Source organism: Aristolochia californica, unplaced genomic scaffold (genome assembly GCF_029961685.1).
Source record: "Aristolochia californica isolate CCGP_79_NKW_82.1479 unplaced genomic scaffold, dmAriCali1.0.hap1 SCAF_13, whole genome shotgun sequence".
NCBI lineage: Eukaryota > Viridiplantae > Streptophyta > Magnoliopsida > Piperales > Aristolochiaceae > Aristolochia > Aristolochia californica.
Window position 1 is genome coordinate 23,090,502 of NW_027181804.1, and position 24,839 is coordinate 23,115,340.

Consider the following 24,839-nt stretch of genomic DNA (forward strand, 5'->3'; position numbering starts at 1 on the left):
ATATGGAACAAACTAAAATATAATGGAGAAAAATCATTAAGATTTGATGAATGATTTGCTTCACTTACCTTTCAGCGAGTTGGTGTATGAGTGAGAAGACTGTGGAGGAGGGCCAATGTCTAAGTGAGAAGCATTGGTGGAATGGAAAGACAGAACGAAAGAGAATAATGGGAGGAAGAGGTGAGGGCCGGTGTGGAAGTCACGCATGTGGATGGGAACGAAGGCTAACATAGGCAAAAATGAGACAGAATGATAGGCGACTGAGAGAGAGGGATTTTCGTTTTTCAAGGAAGAGGTGAGGTCCGGTGAACAGCGACAGCGATGGAGACACTGCGTAGGAGGTAACGAGAGGCGACTGAGAAGGATTTTTGAATAAGAGGTGAAGGGAAGAGAAGGCTAGGAAAAGGCTCTTCGGTGAACTGCGAACAGCGATGTCGACATGAAGGCGACAGATGGCCTAGGCGAAGGGGCGATGGAGCAAGGCAATGAGTTAGGCGTAGGTGGAGACGAAATGAGAGGGAATGAGCAGGGATTCAACGTTGCCATTGATCAAAATCAAATGATTGTAACAGCCACTTCGTCTTGTCTGCACGAAACTGGATTTTGCGTTAAAATCAAGCCTCTGTGTGTATATTTCATGTTGGTTTAACACTGTTTCCATTTTTAAATTGCCTGTGTTGATTAGTCTTTCTGAGGCATTTTCTAGATATTCCCAACTTGAATATTTCCACTTGGCTAGAAGGTGGATTCCTTCTTATGCATTTCGTATTATTCAACAGGTTTGCCCGTCAAATGCCCGTCCTTTGGACGAGCCACTGCTTTACTAGCCTATAAAAGAGGAGGAGAAGTCTCAATTCTTTCGTAAATAATGCTTTAGATTTTAAGTTGTTTGATCAAATAAATACTCCCCAAATTGGCCAATTTTTGTAATCCCAGGAACGATATCGATCTAGTTTGGGGCCTATTCCTTCAGGAGATCAAAGAAAACGTCTGGATCTCTATAGTTCTTCATGCATACGGCCTGCAAAAGAAAACCTCAGGATCTCTATAGTTCTTCATGCATATGGCCTACAAAGTGGGGCTGATTAAGGTCTGAACTGCAGTCTCCCTGATTCATTTCTTCGTGAATGAACTCAAGGCAACTGAAAGTATCAATCCAAGTCAAAATTGATCAAGAACAGCTACGGGAAATTTGGGATCTTTCCATCAGTGAAACTAATTTAAGGCCACAGAATAAATTACATTCCGAGTATAACAAGTTGACATATAAAACTATTTTCATGTCTGCAAACCCCCCATTGCAGCAGGACATGTTAAGATATTCATATAGGGTTAAGCTGATCCACTCATGAGGGTGGTCTGAAAGACACATGGCCATGCTGAATGATCATACCGAGGCAATACTGAGAAAAATTCACCTTGTCAGAAATTTACTTGGCTTTGACATCATCTGGAAACTGTTGTTGCAAACTACTACTAAAAAATTCAAAGATCTTAGCAGTTGCTAAACGGCCTCGTTCTAGGCAATTAATATAGTCTTCCACTGCAAACAAACAGCACAACATTAATACAATGAAAAAGAACTCTCATGTGGCCCCTATCTGAGAGTTATAAAAGATTATTTTAAGATAATCTTGATCATACTTTATCATAGTAACTGAATAAATTAAGGGAGAATGTAAAACTTGTAATTAATATGACCTAGTCAGATCTCAAACGCTTCTTCAATAACCAAATATCTCAAAATCAACTTAGAAGATTATAAGGTCTATCGTTTTAAAAATCCATGAAGCATGCAAACACGCTAGAATGAATTAATAAGTTACAAGAGGTGTCCACAATATCCTCATGAGTTGAGAAAAAGGGTCATCCAGGACCAAGGATGTCCAACTTTTGGAGGGCAGAATAAAAGTGACTTTGCCATACACTACCAAGCTCTTGTCAAAGTCAAGGACCTAAAACAATAAATATTAAGCATTTCGCTTCATGTTAAACAGCTAACCTAGTTAGATACTCATCCATCCCAACAAAGGGAAAATCAGCATTTTTAACAATTTCAAAATATAGAAAAAATATTTGAATGTATAGAATCAGCAACCATACAAATCTACATGAATAGAGGAACTTTCATTTCCACTTAAAAGAATACCTGGCATTCCACCATGTGTGAAAGAGGTGATTACTCCATGCTCAATTGGCTCACCTTGCACTGGTACAGGTTGCTTAGGTAGGACAGATGTAGGAGGATTGGGGAAGACCAAAGAAGCAAAAGCCTGCAATTTCTGTTTGATCACAAAAAGTGCCCTGTCATCCATCAGACTCCCAAGAGCAGCCAGTAAAATAATTAAAGCAACCTCAAAAGCTTCAGTTAAGAGAGAATTAGACCATATAGCCCATAAAGACTAGCATTCTGCAATTCGTGGATCTAGTTGCCCACAATTAGCACACATAGGAAAATCAAGAGAAAGATTAGCCAAAATTGCGATAAGGAGAAGAAATAACCTGCTCTTCTAGCTTTGTGGGATCTAGAATCACACAGCCACTTTCTGTGAGACCGCAACAAATTCCAACTGCATTATTGGTGATAATAGATGAGAAATAAATAATCCAACTCAAAACACCAAACTGATTTTATGATCAACTTACCAGCAAGATGCCTTAGAGGTAACCCAGCATCAATAAGGGCAGCACATGCTGCATTTATTGCACATGGCAAGAGCTAAAATAAACTACGGTCAAGGATCATAAATTACTGAAGTCTTTTTAATCCTACATTTACAATTGAACAAAAGCTTATAAATGTTAGACATTAAGAATGCAGAAAAGATACAGCACCATCATCATTGATAACCTGCAAAATTGAAAGAATCACATCGATTACTAGACAGTCATCTATCTAACTCATATATGAACCCAAAAGAAGCAAGTACATCTCCACAAGTAACTAAAATATCCCAAGCAAACAATTATCACCAAAGATTTGATCAAGAACTTCTACAGAAGTGCATGTAATGCTTTTAGATGGAAATTTCCTATATAAACTGTTCCCCTGTTACTTTGAAGCTACTCCAACACTATGGGCAGAATTGAACTATATGAGCAGTAATCAATGACTGAAATCACTACTTCTGAGGAAATACCACTCCTAAAAAATTGCATTAGAGCCACAACAAGTATGAGATCATTTGAGAGATTGAAGTTTAATACATTCATAGTGGGGACACCAATATGCCCATTGAGCCAAGGGGACCCACCACATAGTGGTAGGGATTATCCAACTTCATAATTTTTTATTTCTATTTTATTTTTATTTTATCTTCCCTGATTTTTTGAGATTTTATTACTTATTGATCTTATCTGTTTTGAATTTTAAACTTTAATTTTAGTTATTAATAGACTGTAACAGGATGGTAGATGTAGTTTTGAAGATGAATTAATAAATCTCTCTCTGTTTTCTCTACTTCTCCCTTCGCGTCCTTCTCCTTCTCAATTCTTCTTCTTTTCCTTCTCAAGTCTTCTTCTTTCTTCTTCTTCCCAATTTTTTTTTCTTCTCTATTTTCTCCTCCTTTCTCTTCAATAGAGCCAGCTAATCCACAATCGGACACGTTAATTAAATTCATCGTAATTGTCCCGCATGCCAATTGACATGTCCAACACTATCCAACCAATTTTGCGATTTCCCTTTTCAAGTCATGCCAGTAAAATCAACACTCCACCTCCTCAATTGTTTTACTACGCCCAAGGTAAGGCTCTGATACCAAGTTGACGAGGAACAGATTGAATTTAATTACATGTACCTTAAGGGAAGAAGATGGGATCTGTTGCTGGAATCTGGCAGAGAAGGGAGAAATTTGGACAAAGAGGAAGAACAAAACGAAGAAGAAGAAGAAGAAGAAGAAGAATGGGAAGGAGGCAAGAGACAAGAAATTTCATTCATTATCGAAATTGTCTCTAATCCCGATTACACTTATTAATAATCAGAACTCTAAATTCAAATTCCAAACAAGAGATAAAGTCCATCTCGTAAAATTAAGGGATAATAAAAATAATAAAACAAAAATAAAAAAGACTTCAGAAAAGAGGATAATCTCCCAATCAAAAAGTGTTGGGTCCTCGTGGGGCCCTATGCCTCCAAGTATACACTTAGGTGATTGGTGGCATACTTGTGTCCCCAACAACTCTCCCAGGGTAGGTGAATCTCAACCCTATCGAGTGTGACTCCTGGTGTGTTATGATCACGGATCTGACACATGGATTGGTAGGGAAGAAGAAGAGAAAGACGAAAATCAAGCTGAAAGGAAGTTTGAAAATCCTAGGTTCTTTGAGGAGAACGCACACCCCTGAGCTCGTTGAGGAGAACTCAAAACCTTACGTTCTTTGAGGAGAACGCACACCCTTGTTCACGCTAAATCAATGTTTGTCTTTTCTCATTAGTCTTACCCCTTAAATAGGGTTCACCCTTACAAGGTTCAAGATAAAATATTACAAAAATACCCTTGTAGATAAAATATTACAAAAATGCCCTTGTGGCCTATTAATTATTTAACTGAAATAAAATAAAGTAAATTAAAGAAAAAAAATTAATTAGACTCTTAATAATGTTTTTGTGGGCATTACACCCCCCTGGGAGAAGAGTTTGTCCTCAAGCTCGAAGGTAGGGTCTGCTTGCCCATGCTGACGTTTCCACCTGTTCCCAAGTAGCATCCGCGGTATCTGTGTCAGCCCTCTGGACGACAAAAGTGGAGCATTCCACCCAAGAAGCAATTTTTTTTTCTACTGTAACTCTGCCAGCATCACTTGTTGTAGCACACCCCAATATTGTAAAGTACCATGACATCGAAAGCAGGAACTACTTCCTCATACAGTGCCATCACCGCAGCAGAAATTGCAACAGGTGGACCTATGCCCATTACAGAATGGTCCACACCAACAGCAGTAAAAGTCCTGAATACACCAAGAATTGGTACGCCTTCAGCTCTGCAACTGAGCTTCACATAAAGAGGATTGCACCAGCACCATCACCTATTGGGCTCGAGTTACTAGCAGTGGTCATGTCATCCTTCTTGAAAACAGTCTTCCGCTTAGCCCGATCGGACACCAATGCATTATGAAGGCAGTCCTCATCCACAGAAAGCACAACCTGTTTTGCCACAGAAAGCACAACAGAGAATGCTTGCATCCTGCAAACCCGCATGCCAACCTGGGTAACCGAATGCCATCTAGTGCTGACCCCAACCCTTCTCTCTATGGCATTTATCTGCTTAGGAAGAACGCAAAACAGAAATTGAGCAGCACGACCAGTGTATCCATTCTGCACTGCGACTCTTATCAGCACTGGTTTCTGTCTGTGTAGCAGCGATGTTGTCTGCACTGGCACAACCGACATCATTTGGTGGAAGAACCCATTAGCCTCTTCAGTTGGCATATGCTGGGGCTGATTTGCTCGACTGAGAACAGCCACCCAGCAAGCATCGTTGTCAGTATTTGGCAGCAGTGCTTGTTCAGAAACTGTAGCACCCAAGTTTGTAGGAGCACTTGTTGAATTGTCAGTGGAGTGGAATGAAGGCCTTACAGCAGCTGCTGCCCAGTCCATCCTAGGATGTGTATTTGTAATGCTCCAACTCCTCTGTGCCATTTTCTCTGTTCCAGGTATAATTCCCTTGTTCTGGCTGTCAACCGAACCCATTGTGTCACAAATGTAGGACTGAAGTGGGTTGTCTCTCCCAACTCTGTCCAGTCCCTATGTCCTTGTAGGAGTTTGCGGGTCATGTTAGTAAATATTTGGTTGGCTGCCCCTGTCCAACCCAACTTCTCCATCGCTGTATACACCGGCAGCCAATGGCCTAGTTGTATGCCATGTAACTTCCCGCAAGTATAACAGTCCCCTTGTGAACATTCAGCGTCATCTCAGTCACTAAAGCTCCATGAAAGGCACATGCAGTAAGAACAGGAATGACATATGTTGCTGTCCCTTTTCGTCCAGAATTAGCGAAATCGTGTAGAGGAGTATCTGTAGTGCCCACAGCAACAGATAATTGAGCTTCATAAGTCACTGCTGGAAGTACTCTCAAAGCTGTCATCACTGTATTCAGCAGTGGTTTCTGGCTGTGTAGCAGCAAATTTTTCTGCACTGCCACAGCAGCACGGTGTCCTTTGCTGTCTAGCAGCAATGTGTTCTTCACTGCCACAACAGCACTGTGTCCTTGGCTGTCTGGCATCACTGTGTTCTGCACTGTCAAAACAGCTCCGTACAATCCAGCAATGCATTGGATTGAGCTGGAACAAGAGGTGGAACTTCCATTCTTCCAAAAAACACTGCTATGCTGCTGGCCTAAGGATGGACCTATCAGTTTTCTGTTTTCCAACTTGTGTTCACAGATCTGAACAGCATTAATCACTGCAGCATGTCCCTGATTGTCCTGAGATATAGATGCACCCTGTGAATCATTTTCATTTTCTACATATTCTAGGTGCTGCTCATCTTCATCACTGCTAACAGGTAGTATTTTTTTCTGTCCAGTCCATTTCTGCATTGCCACAGCAGCAGCAAATTTAAAAATGGAAAATGGCTCTCCTGTCCAACCCAAGAATGCCACAGCAGCAGAAATTGGAAATTGAGACATACTGTGCAACCCAGCTACAGAACAATCATTCATCCACAAGACCATTCCCAGCACACCCAAAAAAAAATTATCTCCATTTTTTTCCACATCGGCACCCTTCTCATATTCAGAACTCCCACCAACTTGAAAATTTTCCAACTCCTCTACCAAGCCTTGAACAGTCTTATCAATCCCTTTCTTTATAGAAACAGGATTAGCACCAGATGTTACACTGAGCAACCAAAGTTTGATTATCTCCCTGGCAAGTACTGAAGCTGTTGTAGTCCCATCACCAGCAGAGTCATTGGTTTTACTTGCAACCTCCCTAATCAAAGCTGCACCAGCATTCTCCATAGCATCTGGAAGCTCAATAGCTCGAGCAATTGGAACCCCATCATTAACCACTTTCGGACTCCCAAACTCATCAAGTACAACATTCCTGCCCCTGGGACCCAAAGTTACACCTACAGCATCTGCAAGTTTATCAATCCCAGCTTGGAGTGCTGATATTGAATTCTGGTCGAAGGCAATTTCTTTTGCCTTTGCCCTCATGACTAATCTACTGATTTGTTGCCTGTAATTTAGCTTTTGACCAGGACTAACTTTCCTCCTCAGGCTTTTCTGCGAAGGAGAACGCAGCATCGAGGCAATTTGACCAAGAACAGGCTCACTGCTATTGTTCTCAGCAGTAGAAAAATAAAACAACATTCAAAAAAAATTTCTATCAATCCCGGCATCCCCTAAAAAATTCCATCTCGGAATTCATACACAAGCTGGAATTCCATCATACAACTGCCCGTCATCGTCCATTTCCCCTATATTCCCGAAAGATTGAATGAAATTAACAGGTCGCAGAGACTTACCCCCACATTTGTGGAAATCGGGTTTCCTCTGTTATGCCGAGAGGTAGATTGAGAGTGAGAGTTGGTGTCCGGAAGTCAAATCCCACCGAAATTTTGTCTTACGGAGCCTCCTCTTTCTCCAGTGGCAAACAGGAGGACGTCGTGGCTTCTCTGGTTGGGGATTTTCTGTCTCATGGTCTGAGAGGCGTTCTTGTTCCCCTTTCTTCCATCGCCCTTTCTCCCATTTTCTCCTCGCCATGCCGGTTGCCAGAACGATGGAACCCAGCGGAAATGCGTTGTGGTTGGGTGCCCGCTGGGCTTTTCCGACAGTGAACCCCTTTGGGGCTTCTCTGCTTGGCGATTTTCTGAGAGGGAGGTGTCTCGGATTTGTTTGCGTTGCTTGTGGAAGACGTATGAGAAGGGGGTTGTGAATACCCCTCCGATTTCAAAAAATCGGGGTCCCCGCCGTCTGATTTCGGACGTTCTAAGTCCGACTTCGGAATTGTGTCCCCAATTTCGGATGTCCCCGTTGCTGGAAAGACTTTGAATTTTTCTGGCCCTTGGCCTTTCTGCCCATCCAAGACAGCGTCTCAAGCGAGTTTAGGTCGTATGATCTTTTCTGTAGCAGCGAGTTTCTCCATTGCAGAAATTTTAATGTAAGATGCACGCCATCTTGCGTCAAATGCTTTACACCATGCGCGTATTTCTTCCAATTGATCGTGCGTGGCAATCCATTTTTCTTGGGACATAGAATCGCTCATTGTGTTCCCGCTCTGATACCAGTTGTTATGGTCCCGGATCTGACACATGGATTCGTAGGGAGGAAGAGGAGAAAAACGAAAATCAAGCCGAAGGGAAGCTTGAAAACCCTAGGTTCTTGGAGGAGAACGCACACCCCTGAGCTCGTTGAGGATAACTCAAAACCCTAGGTTCTTTGAGGAGAACGCACACCCTTGTTTACGCTAAATCAATGCTTGTCTTTTTTCATTAGTCTTACCCCTTAAATAGGGTTCACCCTTACAAGGTCCAAGATAAAATATTACAAAAATACCCCATGTAGATAAAATATTACAAAAATGCCCCTGTGGCCTATTAATTCTTTATCTGAAATAAAATAAAGTAAATTAAAAAAATAATTAATTACTCTTAATAATGTTATTGCATGCATAACATGGTGACCCCCATTTTCTTTATTAAGTGAATTTAGGATAAATTACAGAAATGCCCCTATACACATAAAAATACTTAAAACCCTTATATCTCCCAATATAAATACTCAAATTACATGAAAATAAGACTAGAGAAATTATGCAAAATAAGATAGTGTAAACTCTAAACAACACAACTAATGTAAAAAGATGAAACTACCCTTCAATAAATTTTCTAATACTCCCCCTCAAGCTGGAGCACATATATTCATTAGACCCAACTTGTTACAAAATAACCCAAAGTCGTGTATGCCCAAAGCTTTAGTACATATATCTCCAATTGATCACCAAAATCACACATAGGGGATGACAACTTCCTTCTTCATCACTACATCTCGAATTAAGTGTAAACTCTAGACAATACAGCTAACGAAAAAAGACGAAACTACCCTTCAATAGATTTCTAATACTCCCCCTCGAGTTGGAGCATATAAAGTCATAAGACCCAACTTTTTACAAAATATCCCAAAGTCGTGTTTGTCCAAAACTTTAGTAAACATCTCCAATTGATCACCAAATCGCACATAGGGAGTGACAACTTCCTTCTTCATCACTACATCTCGAATAAAGTGAAAATCAACCTCAATATAATTAGTTTTTTCATGGGATAGTGGATTCCCTACAATGAATATGGTTGTCTGATTGTCACAGTACATAGTCATAGGTTCATCCCTTTGTAGATTCAATTCTCTTACCACAGATCTTACCCACCTCAATTCACTGACCCTATGAGTCATGGACTATACTCAGTTTTAACACTAAACCGAGTCAGAACATTCTTTTTCTGGCTCTTCCAACTTATAAAATTACCTCCAAGAAACACACAATAACTTGTGGTAGATTTCATGTCAAGCTTAGATCCACCATAGTCTATATCTGAAAATGTTTCTATCTTCATGTGATCATGAGGCATAAAGAATAATGCCTTTTCGAGTTGTGACCCATTCAAATATCTTTAGATTCTTTGAGCAGACTCCAAGTGAATCTTGCAAGGCAATTCATGAATTGACTAACAACACTAATAGTAAAGGATATAGTATAGCATATATGAGTTTGCCAACTAACCAACAACATACAATCTTATCATGGACTTCATCACTCTGTCCATCATGAAGATTATGCCCAACCTCCATGGAAGCCTCAACTGGCTTAGCACCCAACAACCCATACTCCTGCAACATATTTGTGTTATATTTCCTTAGTGTCAATACAAGGCCTACCTTTCTTCTAGCTATTTTAATGCCCAAAAAATAGTTTAAAGAACCCAAGTCTTTCAGATGTGTCTTTTACCTCCTCAATGTTTGTCACATCACCACCAGATAAAATAATGTCATCCACATATACTAGCAGCACCAAAATACCAGACAATCTCTTCATGACAAAGTGAATGGCCACAGTGACTTCTGGAAAACTCCAATGGACATGATGACCTAACTAAATTTCTCAAACCATGCTCGAAGACTTTGTTTGAGGCCATATATACCTTTCTTGAGTCCGCATACCTTGCCAATCTCTCCCTTAACAACATACCCAAGAGGTTGTTCCATATAGACCTCATCATGGTCACCATACAAAAAAAAACATTTTTTTAATTTCAAGTCGACATAGTGGCCACCCCTGGTTAACCGCTACAGATATCAAAATTCAGACAAAAGATAGTGGGCAACTGGAGAGAAGTTCTCAAAGACATCAACTCCATATGTTTGTATATAGGCCTTGGCTACCAACGAAACCTTGTTTTTCTCAATAGATCCATTGGCCTTGTATATACCCATCGACAACCAACAACAATAGCACTGGGGGACAAGTCACACAACAACCATGTGCCTCTGTCCAGTAGTGCTTCCATCTCAACATCCATAACCTACTTCCACTGAAGAGAGACAAGAGCATCCTACACAGAAGAAGTAGTACAAAGAGGACGATTACAAGGCAAACTATTTGTACCGATCAGACAATGAACCAAAGGAAATAAAGTTGCAAAGAGGACAACGAGTACCTTTTTGAACATCTTTTCGAAGAGCAATAGAAAAGTGTAGATCACTTTATCTCAGGATCAGCAGAAAAAGAGGGTTCATGTTCCGGTGTGAGAGAGGGAACCGTCTTGTGTTGAGTCACACGCCGTTTGTGATATACCTGTAATGGTTTCCCTATAGTAGCATTAGATGACATACTAGGAACCTCCTTCACAAGAGTGGGGGCAACAATCTCTACACTTGTAGTGGACGGAAACACATCTCTGGAGAATGAATGGAATAATGGAGTATCCTCAAAAAAATGTCACATTTGCAGATACAAAAGTCTTCTTAGTAGAAGGACATAAACATTTGTATGCCTTCGGTGTACGTAAATATCCCTAGAAAATACATTTCACTGCACATGGAGATAGTTTGTCCCTAGAACTACCAAAGACGTGCAAAACATGAGGAGACAATGGGAATAATGTGATAGATAGCATTAACACCAGTATAGGGATTTTACCATCTAGAAAAAAGGAAGGTCATCCTATTAATGAGGAAGCAAGCAATGAGAGTCGCATCACCCCAATATGATTTGGGTACATTCATATGTAAGAGCATGGTACAGGCCACTTCCAAGAGATGATAATTCTTACGTTCAGCAATACCATTTTGTTGCAAGGTAAATACACAAGGATGACGAATGTATAATACCATGATTCTGACAAAACAAATCAAACTTCTGATTCATGACTTCCAACCATAATCAGTGCAAAGTACATGATTAGAGGTATCAAACTTTTCTTTGCGTTGAAGGAGACTCAAAAGTCATCATCAATTGGTACCAAAAATCTTCTAAACCTCCTAGGCGGCACTAGGATTTGTTTGAGGATATTTGTAATTTAATTTCTCAAATGTAATTGGAAATACATTCCTAGGTGTTCAGTAATGCTTGCCCAACTGACAAGAGTCACATTGAAAGGAAAGACTAGATGAAAACGTAGGAAAAAGTAGAACCAACTTGCAGGAGAAGGATGACCTAACAGTAGATGCTATTATAAAGGTGAGACTACCGAATGCAATGCCTATAAATCTATTGAATGGCTCTCCAAATAGTATAATTCACCTCTCTCACACGCGGAACCAATCGTCCTCCTCATTATGAGATCTTGAAAAACACAACGAGAAGGATAAAAAGTTACAAAACAATTCATGGATTTGGTAAGTTGACTAATTGACAACAGATTGAGAGGAAATTTAAGGGAAATAATACAAACTGAGGTGACATGAATGAAGATGGAACTAATGTACTCATTCCTCAAACTAATGAATGGATCCATCAGCCAAGGTGACATGTTTAATAGCAACAAACTCTTTTAAACAAGAAAACAAAGAGGGCATACCTGACATGTGGGTAGTAGCTCTTAAGTTAAGAACCCAAGCGGAGGAAGACGCACATGAAGGGCAAACATACTTGAACTAGCCAGAGTGGTTGTAGGAGAGAGCCATGGATGTTGAAGATGAGAAAGCAATCAAATGTGCCATATGCTGAACTAGCTATTGCATTTCATCAGATGCCCCAAGTACAATATTCACTATAGGCTTAGAAGATGTTTTTTGTCTTTCATGAACAAGAGAGTTAGCCCATGTAGGTTTTCCATTTTTTCCCAACACTTGTCAAAAAAATGGTAGGACAGACAATGAATAACATTTTCCGGCAGGCCTATTATCATCCCTGCCTCTGCCCCTACCTTGCCTATCTCTTCCTCTACCTCTAGCACTTCCACCACGACCTCTAGATGATTTCAAGTTACCCCGATTTTTTAGCGCAGATACAGTAACATTAGTCACATCTTTGCTTCCCTAGGATATAATAGTAGACTTTGTACATAAGACTCCTAAAGGTCGTGGATAGGATGTACATCCTCTAAGGCTAATAGCTATGCCCTAACAACATCAAACTCTGGCCTCAAGTCATCCAAAAATTTTACAATATGCACCTATCCATTTGTTTTCTATATTCCCTTTCATCAGTAGTAAAGGGATGGAAAACGTTTATCTCCTAAAGTATACCCACTAGTTCACTGTAGTATCTTGTAGCGGATCTTTAACTTCTCTTAAGGCTTAACAGTCTGGTATTAAATTCATAAACTAATGACAAATTGTTCACCTGAGTATCTATAGATTCTAAGGATACCCACATCTCCTTAGCAATATCACAATTCATAATATGATTCCTTAGCTTGGAATTAATACTATTGACCAACCAAGTCATCACCAGATTATCTTCAACTTCTTAGTCAACATACAGAGGAACAAGAGGGTCTTCCCTAATGAACTTGAACTTCTTCTTAGTCTTTAGGTGTATTCAAAGTGACTTTGACCAACTGAGATATTTTTGACCATTAAGTCTCTCAGACGTAATCAAAATTGCATATTTTCCCTTTGAATTTCCACATTCCCTTAAGAGGGTGATAATCTCACCAGAATCAGCCATCAAAATAAAATGATACTCACTTCAACCATAATTTCACTTCCCACACACTTGTACAAGTAACGGATAAGTAGGCCCCACTTTGAAAATTAGGGTTGGTGCAAAAATTGCGATGTGCGTCAACCACAAGAGTAGTGTAATCCAAATCTATGCAATCAAAATAGCATAAGCCACATAAACACCAAAAATAGGGCTAACATCAACCAATTTCAGAATGATGCAAGCAAAGGACACAATGTTGGGGTGTGCACAACGCAAAAGGAGTAGATTTCAACTCAATAAACCCTCATGGGGTAGAGTAATCAGCCACAAAACTTCTCAATATACAGTAGGAGCCATCAACCCTAGGGTTATGGCAGGAGAAGAATACAATAGTTTAGATTTTTACCAACCAGTCAAAAACAAATCTCAAAGAATCCCTTTTCGAGGAAGTCACAGGATTCAATAGAGTAAGCTGATGACGAATAGAGTCTTTCAACCAAAACCTACTGCTCTGATACCATGAAAAAGTGTAAAATTAAGGGATATAGGAAGAAGAATAGAGAGTGAGAAGAAGGAAGAGAGAGATGACAGAGAAATGAGAGAAAGAGAGTTCAAAAAAGACTCTCAGTGGGGGTCATGCTCGACACCATCTTCTTCATTAAGTGGATTTAGGACAAATTATAGAAATGCCCCTATACACTTAAAATACTTAAACCCTAAAATCTCCTAATATACATACTGAAATTGCATAAAAATAAAACTAGAGATAGATCTAATCATGCAGAATAAGATAGTGTAAACTCTAGACATTACAGTTAATGTAAAGATGAAACTATCATTCAATAGATTCTCTAAAAATATTCATATTTATTTTTCCACCCTCACTTGTTGTGATACATGGTAAATTTGGATTGCCCGGTGATCTCACCACTATGTCTAGACACATTAATTATTTTTTTAAATGCTTAAATAAATTAAATTCTACAGCTTGTGCTCAATATATTTTACCGCCTTTCCAAAAGGAGAATAGAAGTTTAACATCCATGCCAAGACAGTGGAATTCATCTTTCAGTTTTAAGTGTTTTACTTTCATGCTCTTAATTCAATAACTATTGCAAAAAATAATCGGTGGAAATTTGCTAAGCAACTGCATGGACTATATACTCTATCTTACTAAAGAGGATTTAGTTGCTTTTATTCTTACTTCCTCAAGACAAAAATTTCCAACTGCATGTAGCAATAGGAATTGTTGGCAAATATTTGCAGAGAACTTTCTCTAACACAATATAACAGAAACCATTACTAAAGGTGTCATTCAGGATGACATGGCAACATTATTTCTTTTGTTTTCTATTGTACTGCATCAAGCACTATCAACAGTCTTCGGCTCCACTCAGCAGTCACATACCTAGACAAATCTCTTTATACAACAAAGATTGCAGAAGGAGATAACAGCATTGTGCCCAGAAATGTCTTGAAGATTAGATGCGATAATCTTGCCAATGTTCTCAGGTCCTTCACCCCCTCATATGCCAATATCAATCTAACAGATTGGATGATAAAGGAAAAAACAGATCTAATCATTTTGTATCCTATTCGGATCTGACATAAACCCGAGTAACTATACCATTTTAAAAATCAACTTTTGTACAAGGCTTTACACATCAAAACAAGATGTTACATTCATAATAAAAAAACTTGTGCAACAAAATTTTCAAACTAAATTGGATAATAAAATAAGAGAAAATTGAGATGATAAGACATGGTTGAGACACTTACTTGCACTATTACCGACGTTGTGGTATTTGGATGTATTGTCAAAAGGCAGATACTTTGCAATGTTCTTTTAAGAATGATCCCGTACTCCTTTTCTAAATTTCCTAAATAATAGAAGAAGTATTTACAGGATTAATAATTTAAAACAATTGATTGTAGAAAAGTTATGAACAAGCTGGAGGTGATCCACATAAACCATTTTACCCTTTTAGGAGATAGACAGAGATAGGTTTCCACTTTTCTATATTATCATGTTGCATTGAAGCACTCCAAAAGACAAGAAAAGAAGCAAAGGTGAATATAAAAATTCACAAGACTTGCACAGATTGTTCACACAGAACTGGTTCATTTTTCATCAATTTCTAGTTTTTTCTTCCTCTTTGTGAATGAAGTAATGCATTATTAGTAAATCATTGAGTTTCTCAATGTTCTCAATATTTAGATTACTGAATAAAAAAAGGTAACATCCTGCTTACATGTACAGATTGGTATCAGTCATCCTACTTTAAAAATGGAAGATGCTCTGAAAACATTTCTGGAACATTAAATAGTTCTCTTGGGTATTAGGTAGAATAGATTTATATCAACAAGCTACTGTCCTAAATGCCTAACAGTGGAATTTAAAAAGTCAGAAATAAAATAGATAGTTAAGGAAAAGAGAGAATGCATTCTCATGTCATGAAATTTGCATGAAAATTTTGAATATCCCCACGGATATAAAGGGGGCATAGTAAAAACTAAAAGTATACACCCAATATGGATAGCAATAGTCAGAATAATGTATCATACAGTTTTATCTAAAGTCCTGATCATATTAAACAAAAACTAGATTCTAGTGAGTGTAACCCTGAGTTAGATGCTGGTGATTGTGCTGTAGGGTTTGAAATGATTCTATTTAGCTTTTTTTCAACCAGATATTAGACATGATTAACTGGAGTGAGATTTTTCAGGCGATTGTCTAACAAGAAAATTTTCTTTGGAATTTATTCTAACAGCGCATAAAATTAATTCTAAACATGATTTCTCAATTAAAATGACCCTCCTGTATCATGGGCAGCCAAAGGATTTATGTAACAATACCTCTTAATCCTTCCTTCCCCTTTAAGGACTGATTCCATATCAAATATGATGTGTAGTTGTTTCTATTTACACTTTATTTCAAAGGAAGCTGAGGATGTAACCCTAGTTAAAGATTTCAAAGACTTAACCAGTTATAAAGGACATTTATAAAACGAGCACGACCATGAAAATTGAGCTCCAATCAATAGCAATAGCTCCTCCAAAGTTTGAGACTCACCAATTTGTCCTGTATTAGGCTTCCAAATAACTTCAATAGAAGCCTTCTCTGGGTTCTCATTCTTTCTTGTTCCAGCTTTAGGTCCATAAACAGCTGCTAGCACAGTTGTGTCTCCTAAACCCATAGAAGAAAATATATATAAAAATAAATAAAACATGAAAATAACAAGGTTATTAACCACCAAGATTTATCACAGAAAAGATCGTTCATGATGGACACAAGTAATTCATCCATCCATAGATGCCTACATCAAATGAAATTTTCCAGACAGTAACATTTGACACCAAAAAGATCTAAATTTACCAATTAGGTATTTTCTTCAAAATATTCTCAAGCTCTCCTTAGATTAATTGCAAAAAATAGGGAGTGTAGATAAACTGTAAACAAGCTTAGCTAAGCCAATGCAAGATGCCTTTAGTGTGCTCAAGTTTGAGCTTTATTAGTAAAGCCACAAACTACAAAAAAATTAAGAGACGAGGTGGGAATAAGAGCAGCCGTGCCATTACTGTATCACCCTTGTCCAGAGCAGTATTTGAAGAATTAGTTTCTCAATTAACACCCCACAAAGACTGGCTTTGGCATCGGAAGTAATCATATTGTGTTCCTTCCAAATCCACCACGAGATGGCAGCGACGAAGAGATACCAAAGGTTGCAGCCAATCTTCCCGATCTAGAAAGCTGCAAGGTGCTCATGAAGACAAAGAAGACAGAAGGCAACATTTGCATTCCATCTAATTAAGAAACACAACCCAAATATTGAAAGTGAAAAGGCACTGGCTTAGAATACGATCAACAATTCCATCTCCACCATCATGTAGCATGGTGGTTTTCTTCAATTTTCCTACCTCTAATGAGTTGATCAATAAAAGAGGATTCTACCTTTTGCAGCCCATCAGATGAAGTCTGTGACTTACTAAGTGTTAAGATAGATTCTATGATTATTAGTTGAGAAACAGCCTCTTAAATTTGGCTAGTTATTTTGGGATGGACATGAACCTAACTTTAACATGATATCAAAGCAGAACGTCTACCTTGTTGGGCCCAGTTTTTACCCCATTTAGTTTGTACTCTATTTGTGTTGTCCACATCTCAGACCTATTATCCATTTGTGCAAGTCTAGAGGTGAAGGGGAGAGTTAGTGTGAATAGCTTCACTTATATTAGATATACCCAATGGTTACTAGTTGAAAAAAGGTCTCTAAACTTCAGCTAGTCATTTCAGGATGAATTTGAAGCCAACTTTAACAGTCTGCAACTTCCCTAATGTAGTTGCTCTCAAGAAGGGAAAGAAGCACAATAGCATCCAAGGTTTTAGCATCGAAATGGCCTCTTCCATGATTAAGGTCTCAAGCCTTATGGCATTCTTCGCAGGTGGAAATTTTGGACCCTAAAAAGGGGGTGCCAGCCTAGCAAAAGCTCTCTCAATTTTAATCAGTTCGAGAAGAAAGTTCCTTGCACCACTACTAGCATGAAATCTTGAGTGTTTCACACATGATTTAAAGTATCTTCTTGTTTTATTTTTTACATTTTGATTGATACTTGTGTTTCATTCCGAAAGACTTACACAACAAAAGCTTTTTTCAAAAATGATCCAAACTATACAATTCAATCGAGCAAAATTTGGGACTTAGTTAATGATATAACTAAAATAGACAGAATTAAACTTATACACAACCAGCATAGGCCACAATACCATACTCAGTCAGAAGGTTCAAGGACTAAGCCGATCACGAGTGATGGGCACCATGGTGGACCCGATCTAGAAGATCCCTTACTAGTTCCAGATGGGCTGATCACAAGGTCCAGAGCCGAGAAGATGTGTAGACTCTTTATTTTTTTTAAGTATTGGCATGTGGGCCTATTTTTCTGTATAGGCTGCAGGTGTTGGGCCTATGTAGCTCTTTGGGCAGCCTCTATGTCATTGTTTTTATCTGTTTGGGCTTGAACTTGTTTTGGCCCGTGGCCCGTTTCTAGCTTCTAGTGGGCTTTAGGCAGGTTAGGGTTTTCCTTTTTGAAAAGGGGGGGTGGATATCACAATTGAAGGCAGACTTATTAGAGATTTCGGTCTTGAGATTTCTCTTGTGGCGTCTCACCTTTAATCCCTGATTTTCGTGGCTGTCCTGGGTCTCATTCCTGTTAATTTGTGGGTTCGAAGGGATTTCATCCCGAGGGTTCACATCATCTGGTATCAGAGCTTAGGTCCCGAATCAAGTTTATTTTCTTTCGTTTTTCATTTCTATTTTCGTTTCTGTTTCGTTCTCATTTCCGTTTCGTTTTTCAATTTCTGTTTTTGTTTTTCGTTTTCCGATTTCTGTTTTCGTTTCTGTTTCGTTTTTCGTTTTTTTATTTCTATTTACATTTCTGTTTCGTTTTGTTTTGTTTTTTGTTTCGTTTTTCGTTTTTTTTTTTTTTCGTGTTCAGTTTTTGTTTTTTATTAGATTTTTTCATTTCTGGTTTGATTTTCGATTCTGAAATCAGTAATCAGAAATCAAGCTTTCCGTTCTGCATCGATTCTGTTTGCAGTTTACTGTCTGAGAATGTCTCTTCAAAGCGACTCGGCTCCTAAGGATGAAGCGGATAACTATCCTTTGTGTCGCAAGCGATGCAACAACAGTTCGAACGTTTGAACTTGGTGTTGGAGGAGATGAGGGGTAGAATGGATCAGCAACTCGACAGACTCTCAGGATTGTGTTTGGTGGGAATGAACCAGGCAAAGTGACTTCGAGCTTAAACCTGAAGTCGGGTGCGTCTGTTAATATTATGAGGAAAAAGCTTCCGGATGAGATGAGGAAGTTAAAAATAGATGGCCAAGTTAATTAATCAATTGGGTCAATCATGGGTCTGAAGCTGACCAACATTGGGGTCCGTCAAAGTGTACAGAATTTGAGGAGTTTTGAGTTTGGGCACTTTGGAGCTGATGCAACTTTTGTTTTAAGAGCAAATCAATCAAGTGGGGCGTGGTCAAGTTCAAACTCAATGTCCAGTGAGAAGTTGGGAACGCTCTCTGATGAGACGGAAAATTACAATGCTGGAGCTAGAGTTAATCAGTCAAGGATGCGACCAGATTCAAAAAGTGGTGGTGTCAGCACATGCAGCTCCACTTGTAATGCTATAGGAAATTCTCGCTCTAATTAAGGTCTTGTGTTTACAGCTAGTCACTCAACTAGAATATTAAAGACTGATTTTAAAAATAGCAGGACAGTTGAGGGGCTTCAAAAGCATGAAGTTCCGGAACTCTAGTTTCAATCCAGAGGTTGTGTTTCCTGCTAGTCAATCAAGTCATGTAGTTGATACAGCAGATGCCATGCCTAATGAGAGTGTTGGGGGAACATTCCAGAATGACATGCAGAAGTTGAATTCCAGGATTGGAGCAAATGAGTCTGGTATAGAACCAAACTTTGCTGCAGGCTGCAGTGGGTTTGCTAAAAGATATCCTAATCTGGGGAGTTCTAAGCTTGGAAAATCAGGAGGTGACAAAGGTTTCAACTTTGGAGCCAATCATTCGAGTGGTTTGACCTCTAGTGCCAACATGAATATTGTGTTTCAGGAGAATGGGGGGCAAAATAACCAATCAGGTTGTGACAATGCTCTCCCAAGCCAAATGAAGAAGCTAAATATAGAGAATGAAACAAAGTTTGTGAATAAGAAAGACAAGTCTTGCACTTCTGTGTTTGGACCAAGGGAGTCATCGTATTCTACAACAAAATTAAATTCTGCGGGGGTTTTGGAGACATCGACTGGGCCCAGCATGAAAAAGACACTTCAAGATGAGCTGAAGAAGTTTAACATAGGGAGTAAAAATGCATTTCAGGGCAAGAATGAAGCAGGGTTTACCTTCTTTTTTTTTTTTTTTTTTTTTTTTTTTTTATGAACTGCAGGGTTTACTTTTACCACTGATAGGAGGGAGAAAATAACTCCCAATTTTGGAACAGGACAGTCTTCCCAAAATTGTCCAGCACAAGTGGATTCCAGTGATTGTAGAGACATTTGTACTAGTTGTAGTTCTGAAAGGTCATTATCTCCTAGCAACAACTTTGAAGAGTATCCTACAAAATACATTGAGATGACATTAAGCAGAAGACCTCCCAGCAGAGAAAGAAATTCTGCAGTTGCTTCTTTGCCAATACCTAGACATGATGGTGCAGTTACTCATGACATGTTTCTACCATGCTCAGAAGGAAGAGAAGCTTTAGGAGTTTTTCACAAAAATGCAAGAATTTAGAAGGAAACCAAATGACATATCATGCACAGGCGTGCTCTCTGCTTGTAGTCACATGGGTTTGGTCGATGACGGGCAGAGACTCTTTACTACTCTGACAAGAGATTTTTGCATTGAACCATGGGCTGAACACTATGGTTGTATTGTAGTGGCTGGATGTGTGCCTCAAAGACGTAGAGACTTGCAGGATCGTGAAGTCTCGAACTCTAGGCTTGAGACAAGTGCTAGCCACCGTAAATCCATTGATAGGGGTGGATCTTCGATGCATATGCATGACAGAAATGCGGCAATGTACTATAAGGTGTTGTTAGACAATATTGAAGGATTTGCACCACTCCTGTATACACCTACTGTTGGGCTTGTTTGCCAAAACTACAGTGGCTTATTCAGGAGGCCGAGGGGGATGTATTTCAGTGCTGCAGATCGTGGGGAAATGATGTCAATGGTTTGCAACTGGCCAACTGAACAGGTTGATATGATTGTAGTCACAGATGGCAGTAGAATTTTCGGCCTGGGGGATTTAGGTGTTCAAGATATCGGCATTGCAATCGAGAAGCTGGATCTATATGTTGCTGCAGCTGGCATGAATCCTCAGACGGTGCTCCCGGCGCTGGTCGATGTTGGAACTAATAATCAAAAATTTTTGAAGGACACACTATACCTTGGGTTACAAGAGAAGCGGCTTGATGGTGAGGAGTATTTATCAGTTGTTGATGAATTCATGGAGGCAGTTTTTACACGTTGACCAAATGGTACTGCTGGTGTCGCTATGGCTGGTCTTTTAGGAGCCGTGAGAGCACAAGGAAGGCCAATGATTGATTTTTCAACACAAAAGATTGTTGTTGCTGCTTCTGGAAGTGCAGGTGACGATTCGAGGTCGAATCCTCTTGAGGAGAGGGGGAATGATGGGCACCATGGTGGGCCCGGTCTTGAAGATCCCTTACTAGTTCCAGATGGGCCGATCACAAGGTCCAGAGCCGAGAAGATGTGTAGACTCTTTTTTTTTTTTATGTATAGACATGTGGACCTATTTTTCTGTATGTACTAGGCTGCAGGTGTTGGGCCTATGTAGCTCTTTGGGCAGCCTGTATGTCATTGTTTTTATTTCTGTTTGGCTTGAACTTGTGCCCATGGCCCGTTTCTAGCTTCTGGTGGGCCTTAGGCGGGTTAGGGTTTTCCTTTTTGAAGGAGGGAGGGGGACTAGCTACTCGGGCAGCATGTAAGAAAATTCGAAATAGCTGTTGTGGCTGAGGCAGAACCTCTCTTGGAGACGAAGAGCCTTCTTCCTCTCGTTTATCACGATTGAAAGCAGACTTATCAAAGATTTCGGTCTTGAGATCTCTTGTGGCGTCTCGCCTTTAGTCCCTGATTTTCGTGGCTGTCCTGGGTCTCATTCCTGTTGATTTGTGGGTTCGAAGGGATGTCATCCCAAGGGTTGACATCAACGAGGCTCATGCTGGGCTAAAACTGGCTCTAAACAGAAGTTATATGTGGCCCATCATGACCAATTGAGTGCATATAAAAAAATATGTCATTCCCTGCCAACAAAATAGACTCTTGTGGCTTCAGGAAATTGTTGCTGACCCAGTCTTTTCCAAATTTCAACAATTTTGAAGAGGTCCCTAGTAATATAATGAGGGAGAACTGGCAAAAGATTGCTTCATATAGCCAGTTCTATCCTAAATCTTTGATGGCCTGCCGCGCCCACCCTCCCCCTCCCCCTCCTTCAAAAGAGTTTTTTAGAGCTCGACTTTGATGAAAGGCCCTCTGGTTTTTGTGGTGCAGCACACAATTACATGTGGCACACTCTTATCACTTACTATGGGGCTCTAGGGAACACTGACTCTAATATTGAAGCATCTTTGGCTTATAGTTTCACTGTATGCAAAAGACACTTATTTGGCCCTGGTCACTAGTGAGCTTGACTTAAAAATAGTCAAACCATGGGCTAAAGGGGATGATGTCTACAATTGGAGATGTAAATAGCTCCCTTCAATTTGGTGGCATCCTCATTTGCTTCAGAGATCATGGACTCATTTTCTGAGTTCAGTGAACTCCATTGCAGATTAACTAGTGAGAATGGTAACCACTCAGCTGGCTTTATACCTCAGGGCCTATTTGGCTGCTTACTTGGTTTTTCTCTCTTTCATAAATTTCCACACTCTTAAAAAAGAAGAAGAAGAAGAGAAAAAATAGTAGAAAGAGAAAATGAGGCTTTTTTGTTTCAAGAGAAAATGAGGCATTATGACATAGATTGGGACTTCTACTAAAAAAGAAGCGCATAAGAGAGAAACAGAGAGAGAAAGAGAATTGTACCTTGGGACCAGCGAGCAGAGCCATGAGCCCGGTGAAGCAGATTAGAGGAGCAAGCAAGAGGTCTAAGTTGATTTGGAGAACGCCCGTCAACTCTCTCCACATCCATCATGACATTTACACCTAAATTCAGTTCTTGAAACATCAGTTCTACCCATATGCAACAAAAACAATTAAGTGATTTTAAATTCTAAAGGTGATTTGAACATCTTTGTGACTCAAAAAATTCACCAAATTTGCAGTTGTAAAAACATGTGGTAAACCAATTAAAAACAGGAAATAAAACACATGCAAACCCAAGTAATACTTAATATAGATATCTATGAAGTTTAAGGTTCAAGAAAATGAGTTACTTTTACTCGAGGATCACTTAAGTGCAGTAGTTACTAATACTACTACAAGTGCATAAATCGTATGTGGAAGTGGCAATCGTTTTACTCCTTTGGCTCTGAAGTGCCCCTACATGGAAATGGGAGTGCTATCAAAGACTGCACCTACTCTCAACTTCCAAATGGGTTAAACAAAATGCTGTAAAAAATTAAACGTTTAAATGCTTGTTCACTGTTGTCGTTCACTGTTGTCATTCGCTGTTGCCAACAAAACTTGGAACTCCGTCTATGACAATGTTGCAATTAGCAATTTAAAATTCAGTTCCATTAACTTAAAAAAAAAAAAAAAAGGATAGAATTAAAAAGTGGAAAAAACAGATGATATCAAACTAAAAGAGAATCTTCTCTCCACTTCATAGATGGTCCCAGTAGTGGCTTCAACCGAAAATAAAAAAGCATGAAAAGGAATATAGGACGAGCTTTCAAGGTGCAAAACAACCCAATAGTCCACAAATAAAACATAAAAAAATAACACGATATACTCATTAACGGCTAAATGATGTTAACGATTAATCACATGATTAGTGGATAGAAAGAGAGAAGGACAACTGACTAATAATTTATAAGATGCTTAATCATAGAATAAAGATGAGGATGAGATCATAGTGAAAAAACGAATACCGGAAGCAGAGGGAGGGAAGGTGAGATACGTATAAGCCGATGACCGATCGTCCGGTGAGAGTCTCCTCGGCAACTGCGAGATAGGAGAACGGGATGTAAAAACGCACGAGTATCAGTGGTGGGGAAGAGAGCGAAGAATATTTCTACAGTTCAGTTCGTCGATGAAGGCTAGGGCCGCAAGCGGAAGGAGGCTGACAAAGTTCCTTTCCCCTCTTTTCATTCTACTTTCTTTTCTCTCTACGTTTCTCACGAACCAAACGTGGGAAACATGTTTCCCTCCAGGTTTTTCATTTCCTTCTTCGTATTCTGCGCCACCAAATTTCTTCTTCTTCGCTGGCTGCACATTAGGGACCTCTTAGTAAGTGGCGGAACCCTATGATCCACATGTGATCAATTTTAGGTCGAGTTTGAAAATTTTGACCTACCTACTATTCAGATCAGATTGGGTACAGTTTTAATTAACATATCTTATTCATTCACAAATCTTGTGGACTGGTTCAAGTAACTTTGAAATCCACATATGAAGTCTGTGAAGAGCAATCGTGATAAAAAAAAAGAAAAAAAGGAGAATAGAAATTCAAAAATGAGACCCTTGCAAAGGACTTCACCCCTTTCTAGAGAAACTTAAAATTGACATAATGCCATGTCCAAAGTTAGAAGTTGTAGGTCTTCAAAATGTTTCAAAATTAGGATTTGGTGCAAAAAGGGGAAGCCTTAATTTGTAAACCAATCAAAAGGTCGATAAACTAATTGGTAGTTATTGTTAGTCTTTTTATGGATCTAGGTGCCTATACATAATAGTTATTGACAATAAACAAATGGAATTCTTACACGTAAACAAATTAGAAGAACACATACATACAAAACAATAGAATAAGAAAAACTGACCAGGCTTGATTCAACTTTTAAAATCCTTCATATTTCTCCTTCTATTATCTCCTTCTATTATCTCCCTCATGCTAGGGGGTATCAGCGTGATTCTAGCTTGAAATAAAAAAGAAAAACAATTGTAATAATTATCTCCTCCATCAAGGTGTCTTAAGGATCAGTACTAAACTGAACATAGACTCTCAATAAAAAAAATGGGAGATATATATAAAAAATCAAAATCAACCTCATAAGATTTTGAACAAAATAAT

The 24,839-nt window shown here is 39.2% G+C and overlaps 1 protein-coding gene across 1 annotated transcript; it reads right to left on the minus strand.

Annotated features, from left to right (window-relative positions):
* Positions 1–1,182: 1,182 nt before the first annotated feature.
* LOC137948443 (exosome complex exonuclease RRP46 homolog) lies at positions 1,183–24,015 on the minus strand. Its single transcript, XM_068794529.1, has 9 exons — positions 23,701–24,015; positions 22,694–22,813; positions 16,160–16,273; positions 14,866–14,966; positions 2,831–2,851; positions 2,647–2,719; positions 2,503–2,570; positions 2,150–2,282; positions 1,183–1,543 (listed from the first exon to the last, which is right to left on the minus strand). The coding sequence occupies exons 2-9, from the start codon at positions 22,800–22,802 to the stop codon at positions 1,431–1,433; spliced, it is 732 nt and encodes a 243-aa protein (XP_068650630.1). The 5' UTR covers positions 22,803–22,813; positions 23,701–24,015; the 3' UTR covers positions 1,183–1,430.
* Between the last annotated feature and the right edge of the window lie 824 nt (positions 24,016–24,839).